General features: G+C 41.7%; 1 protein-coding gene across 28 annotated transcripts in view; it reads right to left on the bottom strand.

Moving 5' to 3' along the window:
- The window catches only part of EPHA5 (EPH receptor A5), a 167,772-nt gene extending 149,233 nt beyond the window's left edge, over positions 1-18,539 (bottom strand). For 26 of the 28 annotated variants that reach the window (XM_071742751.1, XM_071742756.1, XM_071742752.1 and 23 more), the window contains exons 1-2: positions 18,233-18,467; positions 5,963-6,027 (exon numbers count right to left, since the gene is read on the bottom strand). In XM_071742751.1, the coding sequence (XP_071598852.1) occupies positions 5,963-6,027; positions 18,233-18,359 (192 nt within the window). In that variant the 5' untranslated portion in view covers positions 18,360-18,467. Of the gene's footprint in view, positions 1-5,962; positions 6,028-18,232 lie in introns of all 28 variants that reach the window. The other 2 variants (XM_071742763.1, XM_071742764.1) reach the window with 2 other exon arrangements.
- Positions 18,540-21,102: the final 2,563 nt, after the last annotated feature.

Raw genomic sequence — 21,102 nt, 5'->3', positions numbered from 1 at the left:
GGGTAAGAAAAGACCTAAACAGATCATCTGCTTTGCTCCTCCACAAGAGATAATTCTGATCATCCTGAGTTAACAGAGATGAAACTTGGCCCTGCTGCTAAGAGACCTCGTGTGAAAGAAACCCCACTTCTGCCCCAGTGCTGCTCCAGTATAAAGCATTTCCTTCCCATCAAATGTAACCTGACCCAGCTTAGCTGAAACAGGTCCTGCTTTTCTTGTCCTGCTCACTTCCAACCTGGGTAAAAGGCTCTTCCTTTCTTTGTATCCCTCAATGTGATCATGGACCAGTCCAGGATGCCATCAACTTTTCCACACAAGACTCTCCACTGCTGGGCTGATCTCTTTGTATTTATGCTCTACAAGCACTGGCAAGGCCACCAACTTGCCATGGAAATTTACCAATTTGAACAGTAGTCAGCTGGCCAAATTCCATTCCCATTAACTCCAGCATCTTCAGTCTTCCCCTGGAGCTTTCAGAGTTTGAAATGTGAACTCGGCACTGCTTTAAAACAGTTGAGTTCAATTATAACAAGGGTATTGCACAACTGCATTATTAACTTCTGGTGTCTTTTCTGACCCAAGGCTGAAGCTCTGTTGTTATAATTATGCCACACAATACAAGCATGCATGAATCGCTCTGGGACACTAAAACAAGCAGAACATCCAAAAGAAAACACAACATGATCCCATGGGATAGGAGCAAAAGAGGCCATGTAAGCACACGAAGCATCAGGAGGAGAGTCACAGAGGACAGAAATTTCCATATAAACAGATACTGTGTTTTACCTTAAAGAATCCTAGTGGAAAAAAATCCCTCTCATATATTTCAGCTCCACTGAACACATCATCCCACAAATTATTCATGTAAAATTCATTTATTCTGTATATAACAGAAAAATTTATGTATTGCTTTCATTTGGATTACTGAGTTTACTTCAAACACTTAGATGTGCAGTATGTTTTTTTTACCAACCCCTGCATGCACAAAAGCCTGTACATACAAACAAAGCAGCCAAATTTTGTTTTAAAGGTGTCATTAACATTTTTTTTTCACCTACTCAGGTATTACTTATTTCCATCATGCTCCCTGCCACAGCAGGAATTGTATTGTTGCCATGTTAGCATATCCTCCCCAGTTTCTCTTCTGCACTGGTCACAGCTGAGCAGCAGCATTTGGAGGAAAAAAACCACAGGCTGCCAAATGTACTGCCCTGAAAATGCCAATTATAATCATAGCTACATGACATAGCTCAATGGTGCCAAGAATCATCCTTCTCTTTTCACTACCCCCTATCCCTCCCCTTTAATTTTATTTCTATCCCTGAGGGCAAACACTGCCTCCAATTCAGGATTCCTGTACAAAACCTCTGTCTGAACCGATCAACAGAGAGCAACATGAATCTATTCACACACCATGATGAGTAATCTAAATCAGGGTTATTTTTAACTTCAAAGAGGCACCCCAGGGTACCTGCCCCCAAAATGAAACAAAAATGCTTCTTAAAAATACAATAATAATACTAATAATACTACTAATAATAATAATAAAACTATCAAACCCACCAATGTCCTACATAAATGAGAAGCAACTTGCAGAATCAATCTGGCTGAATTTACCCCACAACTTTTGATGTTTGGCCTTCCTTATCACCAAAAGCAAGGGCAATTGCTTTTGTTCTTTTATTTTCTGCAACGAAGAAAGCATTATTAACATCTCCACAGGTTCCTTAGTACGTGTTAATTTTCCTGTCTGAGCCTAAAAAAAAATTAAAACCAGCCCACAGAGCTGTGCAAGGAACCACAGCACTCAGCCCATACCCCAAGGACCACTGAGCCTTTCCTGCTCTGTGCTCCAGGAAGGTCATGGAAATCAATGGGAGGTGGAGGAGAAGGGAGAGGATCCATTAACACAAAGACAAAGCAGGTGTGTAAGAACTCTGATTTGGACACAAAAAGAGTACTTCCAAGGTGTAAAGAATTAAGTTTTAAAATAAACCTTCAAAAGGAAGGAAGGCTCAGAAACAAAAATCACACAAAAATTACTGAATAAAGCAAACTAGCTAGGAGAAAGCTTTTTTAATCAGTAATTTTTGCAATTATCTGTATATTGTTAAAAGTGGCCCTGTCTTTACTTGGCCAACTCAAATAATAAGTCTGAATTTCTGGGATTAAGAGGGCTCTTTATAGCTTCTCCCCCTGCTATGTCTTTGCAGGGAGTCAAAATGCATCCCATGGAGCCTCCTGACAAACCTAAGGAGAGGAGGAGGCCACACACTTTACCAGAACTGCCTGACCCAGCTTTTTTATCTCACATCACTCACCCTCATCACTACTTCTGTGAGCTTAAGACAAAAATGTCTACTTAGCACAGACCAATGCAGGCAGTTTCTGACTGTCAAACCAGTCATATATAATGCACACATAAAACTCTGATGTGCCCAGTTTGAGTAATCCCAAGCAGCATCCCAGGAAGAGGTCCAGAGGTAAAACAGATTCACAGGCTCTGCAGACCTGCTGTACAGGCATAGGCTGTAATAATAATAATAATAATAATAATAATAATAATAATAATAATAATAAAAACCTGGATGGTTTTGATGTGTTTGGAGGACTTCCCACTACAGAAGAGGGACCAGACTTCTCTGATATAGCCTCTGATAATTTAATAACCTCCAGGATCAAGTGAACTTACAGGAGCTGCAAACAAAGTCCAAATGGTAGCATCACCCAAATTTATCCCATCGAAACGGGACCAATTGTCAACCTGAGCTGCAAAAGAGGCAGCATTTCCATACTTAAACCACACTCCATGGCCATGTGGACCTCAGAAGGACTTTGGTCATGCCCTTACAGACAAAACTGCAGGTTTAAGAACCTGTAGAGCCAGGGAAGGCCTCCCAGGGCAGTCAAAGCCACACTACCATAATTCATTAATTCTTTAGAGCAAAGGAACAAAAAGAAGAAAGCATCTTTTTGTGCAAAACAGCCAATTCTTCACACCAGGAGAAATTGGTCCAAGCCTTGTTTGGCCAGAGCATTGTCCAGCCACATTATTTCATCTCCGCTGGTGCCTCAACGCTTTGTATGACAGAAAAAGGGGACTTTTCTTACCTTTTATGTGACTGGGGGGAAATGAAGGCCAGGCAGGCTGCAGGGATTCTGAACAGTACTAAAACCTGTACCAAATAAGCACCTAGCAACACAAAGCTCTGCAGAGGCAATCCTTGCCTAAAGTGTTCCTCTCCCTTCTCTGTTTAGCAGTGGCCAAAGGTCTGATCTTGTAGGGAGCAAAGGAGCTGCAGTGCTTTTTTTTTGGAATTACAGCCACGAAATAGGTCTACTTCAAAGCCTAGTTCGTCTCCAGACTGGAGGGTCAGTCCCCTTTCCATACACCACATTTCCCAAGTTAGATCCCATTGTCCATTGTGTGCAGCAAAAATGATGTGAGCACCAGGCTAAAAAAGAGCAGCTGGACCTCCCTGGAGCATGGAATGTATGAAAGCTTAAACACTCAAATAAAATAATAAAAATTTACCTAATGATCTACCCAAAGCAAGCTCATTTAGCTTGACTGGACCTCCTGTTTTGGAAGGGTTCTCTTTTTTTGGGTTTTTTTTTTCGTTTTTTTGTTTGTTTGTTTGCTTGTTTGTTTGTTTTCTTTTTTTAAAAAGAAACATGGAAATCTGTTTTCAAAACCCACCAGCTTGAGCCTCTGTGATACACATGTAACTTCACCCAGGCACTCACATGTTACTACAGAGACTAAATACTTGCTTTCTTTAATATCACCTGTGCTCCTGGTGCAAGCTCCTACTTGTAGAAGATGTGGTGCTAGGAAAAATACTATTTTCCCAGACTCATAATAAAAATCAAGTGGACAAGCAGCAACACAAAAAGAACTGAAAACTGCTTGTATCTTCAGTTGGAACTATATAACAATTGAAATTTCTACCAAGTAGTTGAAAAGTGAAATGATATTGAACAGGATACTGTTAACAGCAAGAATAAAACCATCATGCATCAAAACATCATCCAGCACATGCTCTGTATCTACACACTTTAGTGTTGCAAAATGTGTCACACTATGATGTTTTTGCCCCTTTACTTGATGGGGGACTGTGAGATACATGGACCTTAAAAAATTTTGTCCTCGAAGGACATCCTGAGATGAGTTACTTAAAATATTTCTGTAAGGTAGATCTTTTAAAAAAATTAAGCAAACAGAGTATGATTGCAGCATAGCTGACTGCAGAACACACAAGGGAGTTAGAGAAGTCTGGGAAGACTTTTTTCAGTACTTGTAAAGTACTGCAAATATATTGGGGATAACTTCATGAATGTTTATGATGTCCCATGAAAACAAAGCAGATTTAAGAGGAGATTTCTAGAAACTCAGAAAACAACTACCTGATTCCCTTTTTATTTGTGGAAGTTAATTTAAGAGGAAAAACCCTCCAAATTAGTAACCACTCATGTGGCATTCATGAGTGCACTTCCAGGTGCTGTTTGGAAACTGAGCTTGTAAATATAGAAAGGTTTCTCTAAATAATGAAAAAACCCACAACTAAGGCTTATGCATAGGATATTCAGCTCTTCATTTACTCATCTACACATACAGACCCAGAGAACTCCATCTCTTCAGGCCTAGTTACTTTTCTACTGATATTCCTGTAAGGACATTGGCAGATAAAGCAGCTTTGCTTTATACCACTGGAAAAGACCTAGAGGTATTCAAAAAGGAAAAATCTTCCCTGAAAAAGTGAGAACTGGAATCTTTATGGTGTGCCATGGCACCAAGCCAGCGCTCTACAAGCACATCTGGCACTGGTTATTGTGATGCCAAAGGGAGCAACTTTAGTTCTTGGCTTTAAATCAATAGAGAAAAAAATATTGTTGTAGACTCCCAACCCCAACAAGAGGAGATCTTGAATGGAGTCAAGGATAAACTCAGCTCCCCATCTTGCTTTTACATCCCTGCCATAACCCGTGCCTGCAAGCTGGGGCTGCCATTGCTACCACCTTGTATGGACACAGAATATATGGAAAGCCAGATTTTAATTCATGGTGTAATATAACATCTGCAGGGTTGGCTGCATTTTATATAAACATTGCCACTGTTTTTATGACAATCAAACTGGAGTCCAAGACAATTCTGCAGCCCCTTTCAGCTGGTGACTACTGGGGAACAGGTTCCTGAGAGCTCCTCTGATGGAGGACTCAGTTGTGCAGAATTTCTGTCTCCTGATGCCTCCAGAGTGCTCCCAGGAACTGGCAGGAATACCTGGGAACCTTTTGAGATGGTACAAAAGCTCTGTTACAGTACAGCAGTGAGGATGCTCCAGACAAAAATCACTGCTCACACTGTGTAGCCAGGCCAAGCACACACACCAGAGGACATTAATTTATTTCAGGTATCAAATTAGGAGGCCAAGTTTTTTCAGATCTCAGTATAGGTAAGGGACACAAGCTCTTCAAGGTGCTTAAAACTGGGCTCCTGCTTCAGTGTTATCAGATGCCAGAATTTTATTATGGGTCTGGAAAGTCTTCCTGAGCAGCCCCATGCATTTAAAGCCAACAGTGATGTCTCAGGCCCTGCGCTTCAGAAGAAAACTCCCAGAAAAATGTGTTGTGTATTTAGCCCAAGTGTTCAAAACCAGGAATTTATAATATAAAAAAATATAATTAAATAATCTCATGGATTTTTTCAGTGAAGGAAGGAGAGAAGGGGTTGACTAATGATTTTTAATTTTTTTTTTAAAAATATTTCTGGCTGGCATAAATAAATCAATCCCTAGCCACACAGCTCCATTTTTCCAGTCACTGCTTGTTGTTTTATTTTTTTTTTTCCTCTCTACTGGCAACAAATCACTCCAGAGAGTTTTTAAACACAGTAGTGTACTTTCTGGATGGAAACTGTTAGTATAATTTGTGAGAGAGAAAGCAAACAAAAACAGACACTTACCCCATTTTTTGGGTAGGCTATCCATCCTAGATCTCCCATTACTGTGCGTGAATCCAGTAAATTCACTGGAAATAAAGAGGAAAAAACTGTTAAGGAAGGTGGATGGATGGATTAGAAACTTCAGGATATATTTCAAAGTTTGAGTAGTTCTGATAACCAGGCTGTTTTATAATTCATCAAGGAAGGTGGATTCTTTTGTAAAGCAGAATAACAATGCAGAAACTCCTCTATCAACGAGGCCAGACACTGAAAACAATTCTATTTATGGATTACTTTATTCCTTTGAGACCTGTCATAGAAATTAAGTTGCAAATGCACTAAACTTGTATAAGATCCTGATCCTTCATGTTCGTAGGATCCAGTCTTTGGGGGGAACGAACAAATAAATAATGCACACTGTGTGTTTCTGTGTAAATGCAAGATATACAGTACATAGATAGACACACATTCACAAACATCTCTGTGTCTATATACACAAATTTCTTCTAAACTGGCATATTTTTTAGCATGATCAGGCCTTCCAGACAAAAATTTAAAAAGAAACAGCATGCAGAGATTCATTATTGCCATTAATTCGATTTTTAAAGTATTTTACCTGCAACAGCCACAGTATTACTGTTATCAGCACTCTGTTCTTTTCTCCCTCTCCCACATTTTTCCCCAAGTCTGACAATTTCATTGTATGATATCCAAGAGATCTTTTTTCCCCACAAATAAATTCAGTGTAGCTCTGTTCAGTCACATAAGCAACCAACAATTTACATTAAAAAGCAAAAAAATATTTTCAAATATATCCAAGGGATAAAAATAAAATATATGTCAAAATAGGACATACATAAATAACATGTCCCATATTACAACTGTATAGTACTTTATAAAGCAAGAGAAAGAAGTGAGGTTGGCAAAAGAGCAGGTTTTCCCAAAATCCTTCTGTTACAACATTCTACTTAAACTGTGGAGAGAAGTATATTCCTGTCTTCTGGATACAAAATAAATATTAATAAATATTGATCTCCATTGTATGACTTAAAACTTGTCCTGAAGATGCTTGTGATGAATGTAATTAGTGTGTTTGATGCCACAAACTTCTTCATGACGTGCAAATTCAGAAAAGAAAAAGCAGAAAAAGTGCTTTTCTTCATACATCAGATCATAAAAAGAACATGATACAACTAAATATTGTATTATCTTTCAATCAACAACAATTGCTGCTATTAACTTCAATTTCAAAATATTTATCTGCATATGAAAAGATAACACAACCCATTCAACACTCTCTCAACTCAGTGGGAATTTTTCTACTGGTGAATCATCCCATGGAACTGAATACTAAATCTCCACTTAGATAAGACTCAACTCCTCCCTTCTTTTAGTAGAATTCTGCATAGAGCAAAATAAATAGGAGAGGATGGAATACCACACAGTAAACCAAAATTCATGATGCCAGCCAAAAGCCACAGATTACTTTAAGCTGTCCCATGCCTGGGCTGCTCTGTTTGCAGCACAATCCAGAGAGCTCTGAGGGGAAGGAAGACTCCAGGACTTCACAGTAAATCTTCTAAAATACTGCACTATGTCCATCTACACTGAGGAGTCTATAGAGCCAGGAGTTATTCAAGATAGCCTGCAGGGACCAGGCAATTCTGCTTTGAGAATCCCCAAAATTCTCACGTGAACACAAATGATCACAGCTCCATCTAGATAGGAGCTGTCTGCATCTTCCCCATCACCCCCCTAGCTGCTCATTTTCCAATACATCTGTCCCCTCCTTGAATCATTGCCATCTCCAACCCCACCCTGATTCCAGACTCCTGGCATCCTCTCTCCAAGGAGATGGCTGCTCTGATGATCCAGCTCCCCACATCAGTGATGATGGGGCTCCCCACATCAGTTAATCACTGACCCAGCATCTTTTGGGACACCCTGGCCATCAGCAACATCTCTACACAAGGAGATGCTACGCACCACCTCTCTTCCCACCACCTCCCAGCCTGGCAGTACCATTATCTATTTGCCATCAAAAACTGCAGATTGGCCAGGCTGGGGAAGAAAGAGTGGGAAATCAGCAGGTAAAATATGTATCTGCAACGTGAAGGAAAGCCTTTTAGCAGAGACTTTAGAGAAGAGCTGCCACCATTTCAAGCAGCTGCTTCCATAATTCACCATGTGACTGCCTGGGTGAAGATGAATCCTTTTTATACCTGAAAACAAAACAAAACAAAACAAGCCCTGAAACTGTCTCTGGCTTGAACCACCCCAAGAAAGAGACCAGAAACATCCTCCCTATTCAACCTGTGATGAGCATGCACTTGGCCATGGCTGTCTAATATCTAACCAAACCCTCAGGTCACTGAAGGAGGTAATTCAGGAAAATTTCCAGCTATGTTGCTTGATGTTTCAATGCTTCAGGAGGTCTGGTGCCAGCTCCTGCATAGCCTGGGGCTCCTGGATACCCCCAATGCTGTAGATACTCCACAGGCATAACCCAGAGCTTTACTCAGTAGCCCTTGCAATGTTTATTCCACTGAAGAAATCTCTCCAGAAATAGCTCTGCTTGGCTGATAACCTTAAAAGCCTCCAGAATAACACAACTCATTTATTCCCACTTCCACTTAGCACCAGCTACCTATGAATCACAATGAACAAACAAGAAACCTCAGAGCCCATAAGCACACTTAGCACCTGTATCTTTGCCAGCAGACTTGGAAGAGGCACATCCACACGTTCAGAAGTGTTTTTCTGCTCATCTCTCCCACCAATGCATCCAGCCCACAAGCTCTAATTATTTCTAATGCTCAGTCAAGGGGAACACAAAACTACATAGATCTATATCATCATTAACTTCCATGCCTTCAGGGTAGGATAAAAGATGATTAAGTCTAAAATCACACCACAGCCCTTTTTTCCTTTTTTTTTTTTTTTTTTTAATACAAAATAATAGGCTGGGGAATTTGCATGCACTCTTGTTCTCAGATAGGCTAGTTACCACAGGTGAGCAATCAAATTAGAATAAAATCAGAAGAGATCTAAACCTTTGCCCTGAATTCTACCTAGGTTTTTTTCACTCAAGAATCCCTGACAAGGAGATAGATTGCAGCTTTTTACTCCTGTGTCCCAGTCAGAGTGATACAGATGGCATTTAACAGCCTCACTATGGCTAAAGAGGGATTGTGGCTGGAAGGAAGCACAAGAAATGCTGTGATGGGATGCAATGAACTAAACCACCACTGCTACCCACAGAGCCAAAAAAAACAAGCTGAAAAAACAAGAATCCCCCACCAAAACAATGAGCATTTCTGATCCTACCAGCCCATGTCACCCTGCCATTCCAGCATCTAAACATCTTCCAGAAAAAAACCTTCATTGCTCACACTGGAGCAAAATCTCTTCAGGGATACAAAAGACTGAATAAACTCTTCTGTGTCACCATGGTCTTCGAGCTGATTCCAAGAAATCCTTATACTGGGAGTTGTCCTGCTCTTCAGCAGCACCATCTGCAAACTTAGGTTACCACTGGGCATGCTCTACCAAAATTTATCCTGACAAATCACCCTAGACCAGGCAAAATGACAGGACGGCAAAAGCTGATGGATTGTATTCCATAAAGCTGTAAAGCCATAAGAACTTTTTTTTCTTCCTTCTTTATTTCCCTGAAATACACCTAAAGCAGCAAGAAGAGAACATTCTCTTTGACCAAATCAATACTCTGTAACTATAGTCAATATCACAAAACAAACAGCAGTAAAGAAACATTCCTTAATGACAGCACAAGTATTTCAAAACACCACATGAAGCAAATCTATTTTTTAATACGTTTGTTACAAATTGCAGAGGAATCTGAGCACTGCTTCAGGCAACCTGAAGTTGAACTCCCATTTGAAAAAAAAAATAAAGGTGCGAATAAAAGTTCTCCATCCTCCTGCAGCTCCTTTGCACAGCACTCCACAGGACACAGCCACCCACAAGAGTGACAGAGCTACATCAAAGCAGCCCCTGCTTTGACCCAGCACTCGAAGTCTATGGGTACAACCAAAACTACATTTAAAATATTTCTGAGAAACCCGTCATGGGAACACTCACACACTGCCAATGAAACACGAGGTAAAACATCCTGTTCCATGATTTGAAGGTGCATGACAACATCCAACAGCAGTGCTCTGCAGCAAACCCTCCCTGGGAGGTCTCCTGAATAGGATCAGAGGCTTCTGGGGCTTCAAGACCCCAGGCTTTTGGGGCTGTTCAGCCTGGAGAAGAGGAGGCTCAGAGGAGACCTCATCACTCTCTACAACTCCCTGAAAGGAGGTTGGAGCCAGGGGGGGGTTGGTCTCTTTTCCCAGGCAACTCTCAGCAAGACAAGAGGGCACGGTCTCAAGTTGTGCCAGGGGAGGTTTAGGTTGGATATTAGAAAGAATTTCTTTACTGAGAGGGTGATAAGGCATTGGAATGGGCTGCCCTGGGAAGTAGTGGATTCTCCGTCCCTGGAGATATTTAAAAAGAGCCTGGATGTGGCACTCAGTGCCATGGGCTGGTAACTGCAGTGGTAGTGGATCAAGGGTTGGACTTGATGATCTCTGAGGTCCCTTCCAACCCAGCCAATTCTATGATTCTATGATTGTTCTATAGCTCTTCTCTTCCTTCTTCCCAAGGAAAGGGGTATAGCAGCCAAAGACATCATCCATCACTATTAACAGATCTGGTTTCTCCTTACACTGTGTATGCACCTCCTCATCCTTCCTTCTGCACTCCTGGGGTTCACAGCACTACGAAGACACTGACTGAAGAGGGCTCTTCATTAGCATGAGTCAAAGTTTTCCTCCTTCAAAATCCCCACTGGGATTTTTTTTTTTATTGCAGTACTGTTACCACTCATTTTCCAACTGTTTCCCCTGCTGTGCCAAAGTATTTCTTCAAAAAAGTATAAATCCCAGGCGCTCCAACAAGTGACAGTCAAAAATAAGCCAAGAAAGCAAAAACAAACTCTTGAAAGGAATCAAAAGCATCAGGGAGCAGATGTTTTGTATGAATTAGCTGTGTTTTAGGGACAAAAAACATGCAGGAAAGAAGGGCAGAAACATTTCCATCAGTGGAAAGCAGCTACAGTGGAGTGCAAGCTGTAGCAGTACCTATTATTTATAGCCCACTGGAGGAGGAAAATATACATTACTTAATGAACTCAAAAACTAATATTAACAGCAGATTTCTATTTTACATTTATATTTTACATTTATATATATTGTATACATATATATTGTATATATTGTACACATATATTGTATATATATAGATGTATATATATTTTACATTTATATTACATTGGCTTCATTCTGCTCTAAGCTGTCTCATTATTCCCTTTTGTAGCAATAGCCAAAATGCTAGAATCTGCATCACAGAATCATGGGTTTTTAAGGCCAGATGGACAGCTGCAATCATAACATCAGCCAGAGAATTTTCCCCAGTAATTTCTGCATTATGTCTGTAATTTGTTTGAACACACTGTTTACAAGGGGGGTGTGATACTGCCCTGTGACAAAATTCTTTGGGTTGGATGCCCTCTAAAACAAATAGGAAAGTGCAGATTTTTTTTCCTTACAGGGACTTGCACTCAAAACAAGAGGTAGCAGCCATTAGTTCCCCCCATCATACCTAATGTAAAAGCAAAAGTGGTCAGCAGATCATGTTAGTTCAGCCTAACATCAATGTGTCTTGGAAACATCAAAACTCCAGTATGACTTGCCTCATTTTTTTCTTGCTGGCAAACACTCTCATTCCCAAAGTCACCACTTGACTGAATAAGAATTACTCACTTTGAAGAAAGTAAAATGCTTCTAATCCCACTCATAAGATGCGGGGGAAACACCACTGTACTAACACAATAGATGATGTCTGAACGAGATGCAGCCCAAATCTTTTGTGGAAACCATCTGGGAAAATATCATCCTACCATTCAGATGAAAAATAAGCTTCCACTGAAGGCAAGATACAACCAGCATCTACAAACTGACAACCAGGACTGCCTGCAGACCCAGGGCATCTGCAAATAGCTGAAGGAGGCACTCAGATTCTTCAAGATCCTACTTAAAACAAGCATCTCATTAAGGACTTGCATGAAGTCAAGCCCTAAAATCCTGAACTGCATTCAGCTTCTGAATGCAACCAAAACCCCTGCTGGCAGTGCTGAGATGAAAGCTCACCTTCCTTCCTCAGCCAGAGCACTACCAAGCAAAAGCAGTATGGTTTCTGCTCCTAAAAGGTATGCACATTCCATTATGCATTTAACTAAACTCAAAAAAAGGAAAGAAACTCAGCACAAACACACTGAGAGTTGTCAATGCTGTCAGCTTGCAGGACCAGCAGACTTGCAAGACCTCACTGCCCAGTGCCAATAAAGCTTTCCTGTTGACAAGCAGGACTGCTCTGCTGCCACTGAGTACACTGAAGTAATAGAAAAAGGAACTGACATAATGCTTACATAACATTCAGGACCAAAAAAAAATAAAATATTTTGAGATTATCTACTGGCTTTTGACAGTTTATCCGTTCTATTTCTGTTAAGAGGTTGCTAGTGGGAACAGTGCATTGCCAACACATTTCATTAAGAATCTGCATGTGAACATAGGTGAAGCAAAGCTGGATAAACCAAAATGACCATTTTTTCTGAAAAAAATTGATTTACAAAGCCAAGTATGCAGAGAATTTTCCCAAGTAGTTTCACTGGTTTGGGACGTGCTAAACAGTTAAAAAATTATTCAAGTCCATCCAGAACCACTATGAAATTCACATTAATGATGCTGAGTAATAATTTCCTCCCAAGTGTTCTTCTATCCTCTCAAAGAACTACAAAATTCCAACTGGTTGTTCTGACCTCTTTCTAAAATTAAGTGATGCAGGTCAGAGAACCCAGTGGCTGTTAATACAGACACTTCAGTCCCATCCTCTGCATCAAAATGAAGTAGCTGGAATGTAAGTCTGCAAGCTCAGGGTTCCACCCTCTCACCTACAGACTCAATACCTGCCTAAAACCTACCTACCAAAAACTAGAAGTTCTCAGCTTCTGTAGGGAACTCCTTCCTCTCCATGCACACCCCCCAAAGCAGAGTTTGCTCAAAAGCACCTCAGCCGACCCCTTGCAGATGCTCCAGAGCTTTGAGGGAGAAAACTATGGGCAGGAGTCTCCTTCAGAGGCTCTGAAGTCCCTGAAGGATTCTCTCTGACATCCTTCAGAGCTATCAGAGCAGCTCATGCAGGTATTCCCTGATTTGCTGTGATAATGCACACCCCATTACCTTCTCCAGGAGGCATCTCTCATCCTTCCTGCTAGTGGGGACCTGAGATGCTCTACCTCCTGTGAGCCCTTCTAACTTACTAAAGCCATAGTAAATACCAAAACTGAACCTGTTTTCAGGGTTTTTTTTTATATGTAGAGAGATATATATAAGGTCAAAGACACAACTTGAAAGGGTAACAGATCTCTAGAGAGACATAAGCCCATCATTTATTACAATTTTTAAGATAAACTTCAAAAGGACACAGGTACTATCTTGCACTCTATCTTTGCTATTGTATATTTCTCTTTTTTTTTTTTTTTTTTTTTAGGCATGCCATTAGGCACCAATGCTTCTTGGTCATATACTTAAAAGTGCTGCATTTCAAATGTCATTTTCCTATCAGAAGGATAGTAGTTTCCATTTTTAAGCCATGATTGAGTCATTTTAAATCTCTTGTAAAGCCATACATCACACAGACTTATCCCAAAAAGGCCATTAAACATGAGCTGTTCTTCCTCATACCAGTAATTCCACTGCAGTAAATTTAAAAGTTAATGGGATTACTCCTGTGAGTAAAATAAACACAGCACTGAGACTACACTCAGCTATCATGCAAAACACACAGGGAATCATTCCAATACATGAAATTAAGGTCAGATACCTCCTCAAATCCCCCTTACAAAGTACTGTAAGCAAATGTGTCCAAATTCACCCATTTTGCAAACATAAGGTATATGCCTGTAAGTAGTACTTAATACCTATGAAATAATACAAAATGCAGAAGCTGGGTGAATGTATGACATATAAAGCCAAGCTATTAAAAGCAACCTAATAAGCAAAATGTTTTGATTCTGTATATATTCTGACTCAAGGCATTAGACTAACTGGAATATACTGATACAAAAAATTAAGACTATGTTCACACCTGCTTCTCCTTAATGCACAAAAAAAAAAAAAAAATCTCCTGGAAAAATACTTCATTAACTGATTAAAACTAAATATTGTGATGTTATACCTAAATATGCATTTATTCAGTGTGCCATGACACAGAAATTATATGTCACTATGAAACAACAGACACATAAGTCAGTACACTGAGAACAGGTGTAGCATTCCAGGCTCTGGCATGAATAATTTGCAAATTACTACCTTTCTTTATTTTTGCCTGCACCAGACCCACCCCTTTAACTGTAGTAATTTATTAATTCATTACAAATTATATATTAAGATAATGCAGGCTGCAAAAAACCTTCAAAGAATTAAGAGGTAGAGGACAGGTATTTGTACCTCCAGAGTATCCTTCTAGTCTTAAAACACATTAAAAAGTCATTCTGTCATCCTCACATCCAGCTATTAAAATAAATGCCATTATTTCATTCTGTATTTCTCTTGATTTGTTTAACAATCTACTTCATTGTTACAGCACAGCCTCAGCAGCACTTCAGCTGAAAAGCTCTAAAATGAAATATACCTTGTATTCCATGACAATTATGCAAGTATGGTGTGGAGTTACTTTGGAATGTACTCTATTCGTTTAATCTGCCTGCATTCCCCTTTTTAAGGTCACCTGGGTGACATCCAAATGAGATCTGCAAACCAATCCAAATCCCCAGGAGATGTGTAGCACATCATGAAGCTTAGGGTGGAGTGAAGGTCTTTAAACAATTCCTTCTTTCATTCTGTGTTTTACATAAGTAATTTATAAAAACCACTTCCCAAACCCTAATATTTACAACAGAAAGATTTAAAACACATCAATTTTTTAATTAATGGAGGCTCAGGAAGCCCAGTCACATACTGCAGAGCTGCCTCTCACACCCTATTATCATAGGGGATGAATTAAAGAATAATAATGTACTTCTGAAATACTTCTGAAAACTGCATAATTCTTTTGGTGTACTCTTTGCAATTTTTCCTTTATGGCTAATTGCTGAAGTTATAAAAACAGTCAAAGGAAAGAAAGAATTCTCTTGTTCTTATCAATGAACTTTGCTAATGGGTTAAAAAAAATGGCGGCTGAACAATGCATGGAAAACGCATGGAATAGCACTGAGCCTTCATCCTTCGCTACATCTTTTGCTTTTAGTATATAAAAAGAAAAAAAGTGATTGAAATAAAAAATTTGTTCTAATTTTCCTATTATAGGAAAACCTGGGGAAAAAACGAATTCAATTTTCCCATTCATAACTGGAGATACTGATGAAGTTTTATGATACAGGTTTATGATACAGGTTAGGCACTTGATGCTTCCCTATCATAAATAGCAGCAGTTTCTGAAACTCAGCTGCCCCTGCAAAAAGCTGTTTTCGTACTAAGGAACCCAAATACTGAATTTACTTGTTTCAGTTCAAATCTTAACCTAGGTTTGAAAAGCATTTTGCCCTAAGTGTCCCTCCACTAGAGGGTAAAACAGAAAACTGAGCATGTATATATTGAGCATATTGAACAGAAAATCTGCATATATATGATCTTATAAAGTTATTGTGTATTACAGTAAGACCTAGAGAAACAAAAAAAAAAATGTGGTGCAGGATTAAAGAAAAGAGTAATTATGAGAATTTGTCATCATCTATATGATCAGATACACAAAACAAGGTATAGGGTAGCTGTTTAACTACGGTGACTAAGATGAGGGATAAAAACAAAACCCTGAAAAAACAATACAACTAACTTTTGAAAATATAATTGAAAATATATTATTACATTATATGATATTATTTGAAAATATTTTGAAAATATTATTTACAGGTCTCAAATGGCTATCTCCAAGTCCAGTTCCCAGCCAGCTGAATATGACAACTAACCCCAGGGGAGGATCTCTCTCACCAGAGCCCAGAAGCTGCCAAACTGAACTTTTCAAACTCAAAGCAGTGACAAGTGTCAGGGCACACAGCTAGCCAGGCAGACCACAGCATCTGAGGTTTCTCCTGCATTAGGAGTCACACACTGCAGGGTGAGCCATTCCCAGAAGTGGAGCTGCTCAGTAGTAATCGGCAAAGAAGATGTGCTGCAAGAAGCACTTGTCAAATTATGCTTGTTTAGAAATAAATCTCCCAGCAGCCAAGGGCAGCAGTTATTGAATAAGTTCAGGTCTGCAGTAAGACCCCTCCTACCAGCAGACTTTTAGCTTTGCATTTACTGAAGAGACAAGAACTGGAGAGCAGCAATCAGAAAAGGAGAGGGAGACCCTGGATTAAGCTGCTGATCATTAGTGTTCTACTCCTCTGAAGTCTCTCTGTAAAGATTACACTAGACCTGTTTGCTAGGCTGCTTCATGCTTTCCAGTACCATTTACTATCATGTAAAAGTCCCATTCTGCCTATTTGTACAGAGACATCTCTACCCTCAATGAACAGTCCCACTGACCCCAAGAATTCTATCCAGATTTTGCAGAAACTGGCAAGGAAGACCAAGACAGGGCCCAGAGCATCTGCCAATTTCTTGGCCAAGGGCAGACCAGAGAGCAAAGAAGAGAAACAGGTGAGTAATGGGGAGAAAGCAGCCACACTGCCTCCTGAGCATCACTCCCACGGGTGAAATAATCTGAAACAGTGTGGGGGCAGAAGGATTGCCCCACCATTATCTTACCAAGCCAAAGCCATTTCCACCAGTCCCCGAAACACTGCACTCGCTGAACATTTGATATCTTCATACAAATGAGAACAGCATTTTTCCCTCCCTCTGTTGGTTTGGTTTTGGGGTTTTTTGGTTTGGTTTTGTTTTTTTTGGGTTTTTTTGTGGTTTGTTTTTGGGGTTTTTCTGTTTGTTTGTTTTGATATTTTTTTCAAGAGAACTGCAATTCACATTATTCTTGCTCTCCAAAACAAATTACATCCAGCTAGTTCCCTCAGGCCACATCTTTGAAATTCCAGTATGGTTTTTCCTTCACCAAATGCTGCCGTACCTCCTCCCTCTGAAGGAGTTTCACAAATAATGACAGTTCATCACATAACCAGCCTGCTACCACATACTGAACCCCTTCAGATCCTCAACTTCACCCACTGCTTTCACATCACGAGGGGTCCAAACACATTACATCCCGCGGATCCAAAAATAACATTGAAAAAGCCCCGAGCAGCGCCCACACCACGTATAGAGGGGAAAAAAAAAAAAAAGAAACAACAAAAAAAACCAAAAATACAAAACCAAACCAGTCCAGTTTGAAAGCCTGGAAGTACAGACAAGAAACGTGGACACCTGTTTTTGAGTATAAGGCTACACAGAGATTAAACGTGCAGCCTATAATAATATAAACGTTTATATACACACACATATAAAATCAGTGCCTGGCGGCCATGCTCCGCTGCGTTGCGGGTTAAATACCCGCACCTCAGCGGCTTCCCCTCCCTCTTCGTGGAAGTCTTTGAAGCCATGAAGTAAGCGCAGTGCGGCCAGCGCTTCCTTGCAGAGCTCCTCACCGGGAGCCTCCTCCAGCCCAGCCCGGCACTCCCGAGCATCCAGCCGGCCTTGCGCCCCTGAAACACCCCCCGCCCCATGCACATTCACCCGTGCGGAGACGTGCAAAGCCCTGCAACACACACACACACACATACACACACACACACCCCGCACCAATGCACCTGTTCAACTCCCCCGGTGCAAAGCGCCAAGGAAACGCAACGGTGCAAACGCCCCTGTGCAGAGAAACCTGTAATACAAGCGCTCTATCCCCCCCCCAGCTCCCCCCCCCCCCCAAATAAAAACAAAAAACAAAAAACCATCCCACAATCCTGCAAAACGGGCCGGTGCCACGGCATCTGTTCAAACCCACCCGTGCAAACCCACCCTCGCCCCAAGGCAGGCTGCCTACCCGCTCCCGAGTCGGGGGATGCGCAGCGGTCGCTGCCACCTCCCTTCCCCAGGACATCCCTCAGCTTTCCTGGGGAGCCACCCGCGAGCTGAACCCTTCTTCCCTTTGCTTCCAAAACGAGTCCGAGGAGCCCAAGCAGCTTCCCTCCTCCCCGGGCGCTGCCCCGACGGTCCCGGTCGCCCCGTCCCCGCTCACCCTCGCTGCCGGGGCTGGCCAGGAGGCTCTGGAGCGCTGCACACAGTAGCAACGGGAAGAGGCACGTCCAGCCGGGAGCCGGTGCTCCGGCGCGACCGGTCCAGCCGCCACCTCCCCTCAGCTCCATCCCTCCGCACCTCAGCACATGGGGCGAGGGCTTTTCCCCCAGCACTGCCCGCTCGGGACGGGGCGGGCTGGCACCGCAGCCCCGCTCCTCTCCCGTCCAGCCTCCGGCGCGACTGGGGAGCCGGGAGGCGGGGATAGGGGAGGTGGCCCCGCGACACCGTGGAGACGCCCCCGACGGGGCGGACCCGCCGCCGCCGTCATCCAGCTCAGGGGGAGGGCGCCCGCAATGCTTTGGGCGCCCCCCGGGGACCCGACCTCAAATGGAGACACCCCCCCACCCCCCTTAAGTCCTCGCTGCCTGCGAGAAGGGGAGGTGGCTTCGCTGTCCCTCCAAGGGGACCCTCGGGCCTCAAGGATGGAGGACGGGGAGCCCCAGAGCTCCCCGCAGCTTCCACGGGTCACGGTCCCGAAAAATTCCCACCCCTCAGCCCATATAGCCAGGAAGCCAGGGCGGGCAAGCATGAGAGGAAAGCTTGTCACCAGCCAGGAAAGCAAAAATGCTAGAAATTCTGTAAGGCAGCCAATATAAAGATGATTTTCAGATCTATTTTACCTCGGGTCACCAGCAGAGCACAGCTTTGAATCCAGCATTGAGAATTAGTTTCATAGAAGTTTTCACTGAGTCTTTTAACCTCTCAGAGCCATAACTGTCACCCACTTAAAATTCATAAAAAAAAAAAAAAAAAAATAATAATAATTAAGAACATCCCCAAAGTGTGAGAAATAATTCCTGGAAGTTTTTTCACCCACATCTGTTCCTCCTCTGAGGAGACAATACCCACATGAGTCAGGACAGGAAAACCCCAGCCTTGCAGGTGCACAAGCACCAAGCCAGGGTTGACCAGAACCCTTCTCTCCCAGTGTTGCCTCCTCTATTTCACCTCCTTACCAAGATTTTGACCTCTTCATTTATATTAAAAAAGCTGAGCACCTGCAAAAAGCTCTCTCACCAGAGAGCAAGGCTCAGGAGTCCAAAGAAGTTGCAATTACAAAGTCCCCAAATACAGCTTTAAGAGGTCAAGTAGCCTGCAATTGGGGAACTGCTGATAACACAACTATCTCTACACTGCCCTTGCTTGTTTGATAAATAGATGGACAATTTATTCCTCTGTGCTCTTGCACCATCCACAAACCTCAGCAGCTGCCAGAAGAGAAACATAGCCCTCTGCATGCATATTATTTTCAGACGTGTTTGTTCCTTTTGCAAGAGGATTTTCTGCCTTGAGCCATTCAGCATTTTTACTGCCACCAGGAGGACAAGGAAAGGGCTTGGTTTCACAACACGAGCTACATCGGTGAAGGTACCAGCCAAATGCATCTCTTCACAGCAGTTCATCACATCTTCACTAGTCAAATATCCTACTAGATAGTAGTTCAAAAGGCAATAACCTCTGCCACCAGACAGCCCCTTCTTAAAGCTGTGTGCCAAAACTGGGATAAGTCACAGCTGAGAACACCAGACCCCAGCCCTGCATCAGATTTAAGAAGGGAGAAGCACTATGTGGTGTGCCTATTTCTAGGAATTTTCTCTTTGTAGAAGCAGTGGTTAAGATTTGCCTCCCAGAAATCAGGGCAATGCAGGAAAACCTCCTCAGAAACAGCATCTTTCTAGCATAGTAAAAAGGATCAGAAAGCAAAGAACAAGCGAAAGCCTGCACTGGCCAAGGCACAATATTACAATAGCTGAGGTCTCTTATCACAGCCACAAGTCAAACTGTTTGCTCCTGATTTTTGGCTGCTATTTGACAATGATTAACTGTGGTTTGGACTGCTGGGCTTATAATTTAGAGACTTTTCAGATGATATGTTAGTGACACCTTGATTTTCTAGGAAACACCAAGATGATCTTCATGATTCATAACCTATTTACAAATAGCCACCATGGTCTAGGCTTCATCCTAGCTGCTTTCATTTTTCTTTTTCTTTTTTTTTTTTTTTTTTTTTTTTTCCTGCAGGAAACCAGTTCTTATTCCAAGACATTTGGCTTGTTCTCCATCCTGACTGTGTCCAGGAAGAGTGTCACAGCCTCATCTTCCAGGACATCATTGAGTACTGATAAAAAACCCAAAAAGGATTATCCTGTTTGGTGGGGAGTCAGTCTTTTACAACTCTGCTCCCCATTTTGTCACCAATCTTGTTAGTAATCTGCAGCAGGCAACTCTCTCCTGCCTTTTGCCTCATCAGTGCACCCAGAGGGCTCTTAAAGAGAGGACAGAAATTTAACCTAAGTGCTGCAGCATTCCTGGTAGCCAGGATGAGTTCATCAGAGAGAAGCAGGACAAGCTGCTGGAATTCTTTCCTGTTGCAAACCAGAAGTAAATATTGTATTTCTTTTAGTAAAAAGTACATCATGTAGGTCACAAACTGCCCAGAACTAAAACTCAGGCTTTTGCTATTTTCCTGTATTTTGTGCTTTTTTTTTTCCTTTTACCTGTATCTCATTAATTAATTTCTGTCCCCTACATTTATGCCTTTTCACCTATGCAAAGAGTATTGGTTAAGTTCTATATTACATCCTCTTTATCTTTTTTTTTTTTTTCACGAGTCATTCCTATAGTGTTATTAATGCTGTTATATTCTCCAAAGTCCCTCCAGTTTTCCCAACATCTCCCTCATAACAATTTGCTCAGAAGTGTGATCATACTACAGCCATAATAAATAACTATCCCTGAAATGCTTTTGCATACAGTGTCTGAAACTCAAATGACAGCTTTGCCCTCTGTAACTTGCCACTTCATATTTAA

Source organism: Heliangelus exortis, chromosome 4, assembly GCF_036169615.1.
Source record: "Heliangelus exortis chromosome 4, bHelExo1.hap1, whole genome shotgun sequence".
NCBI lineage: Eukaryota > Metazoa > Chordata > Aves > Apodiformes > Trochilidae > Heliangelus > Heliangelus exortis.
This window is presented reverse-complemented; position numbering and strand designations above follow the sequence as displayed.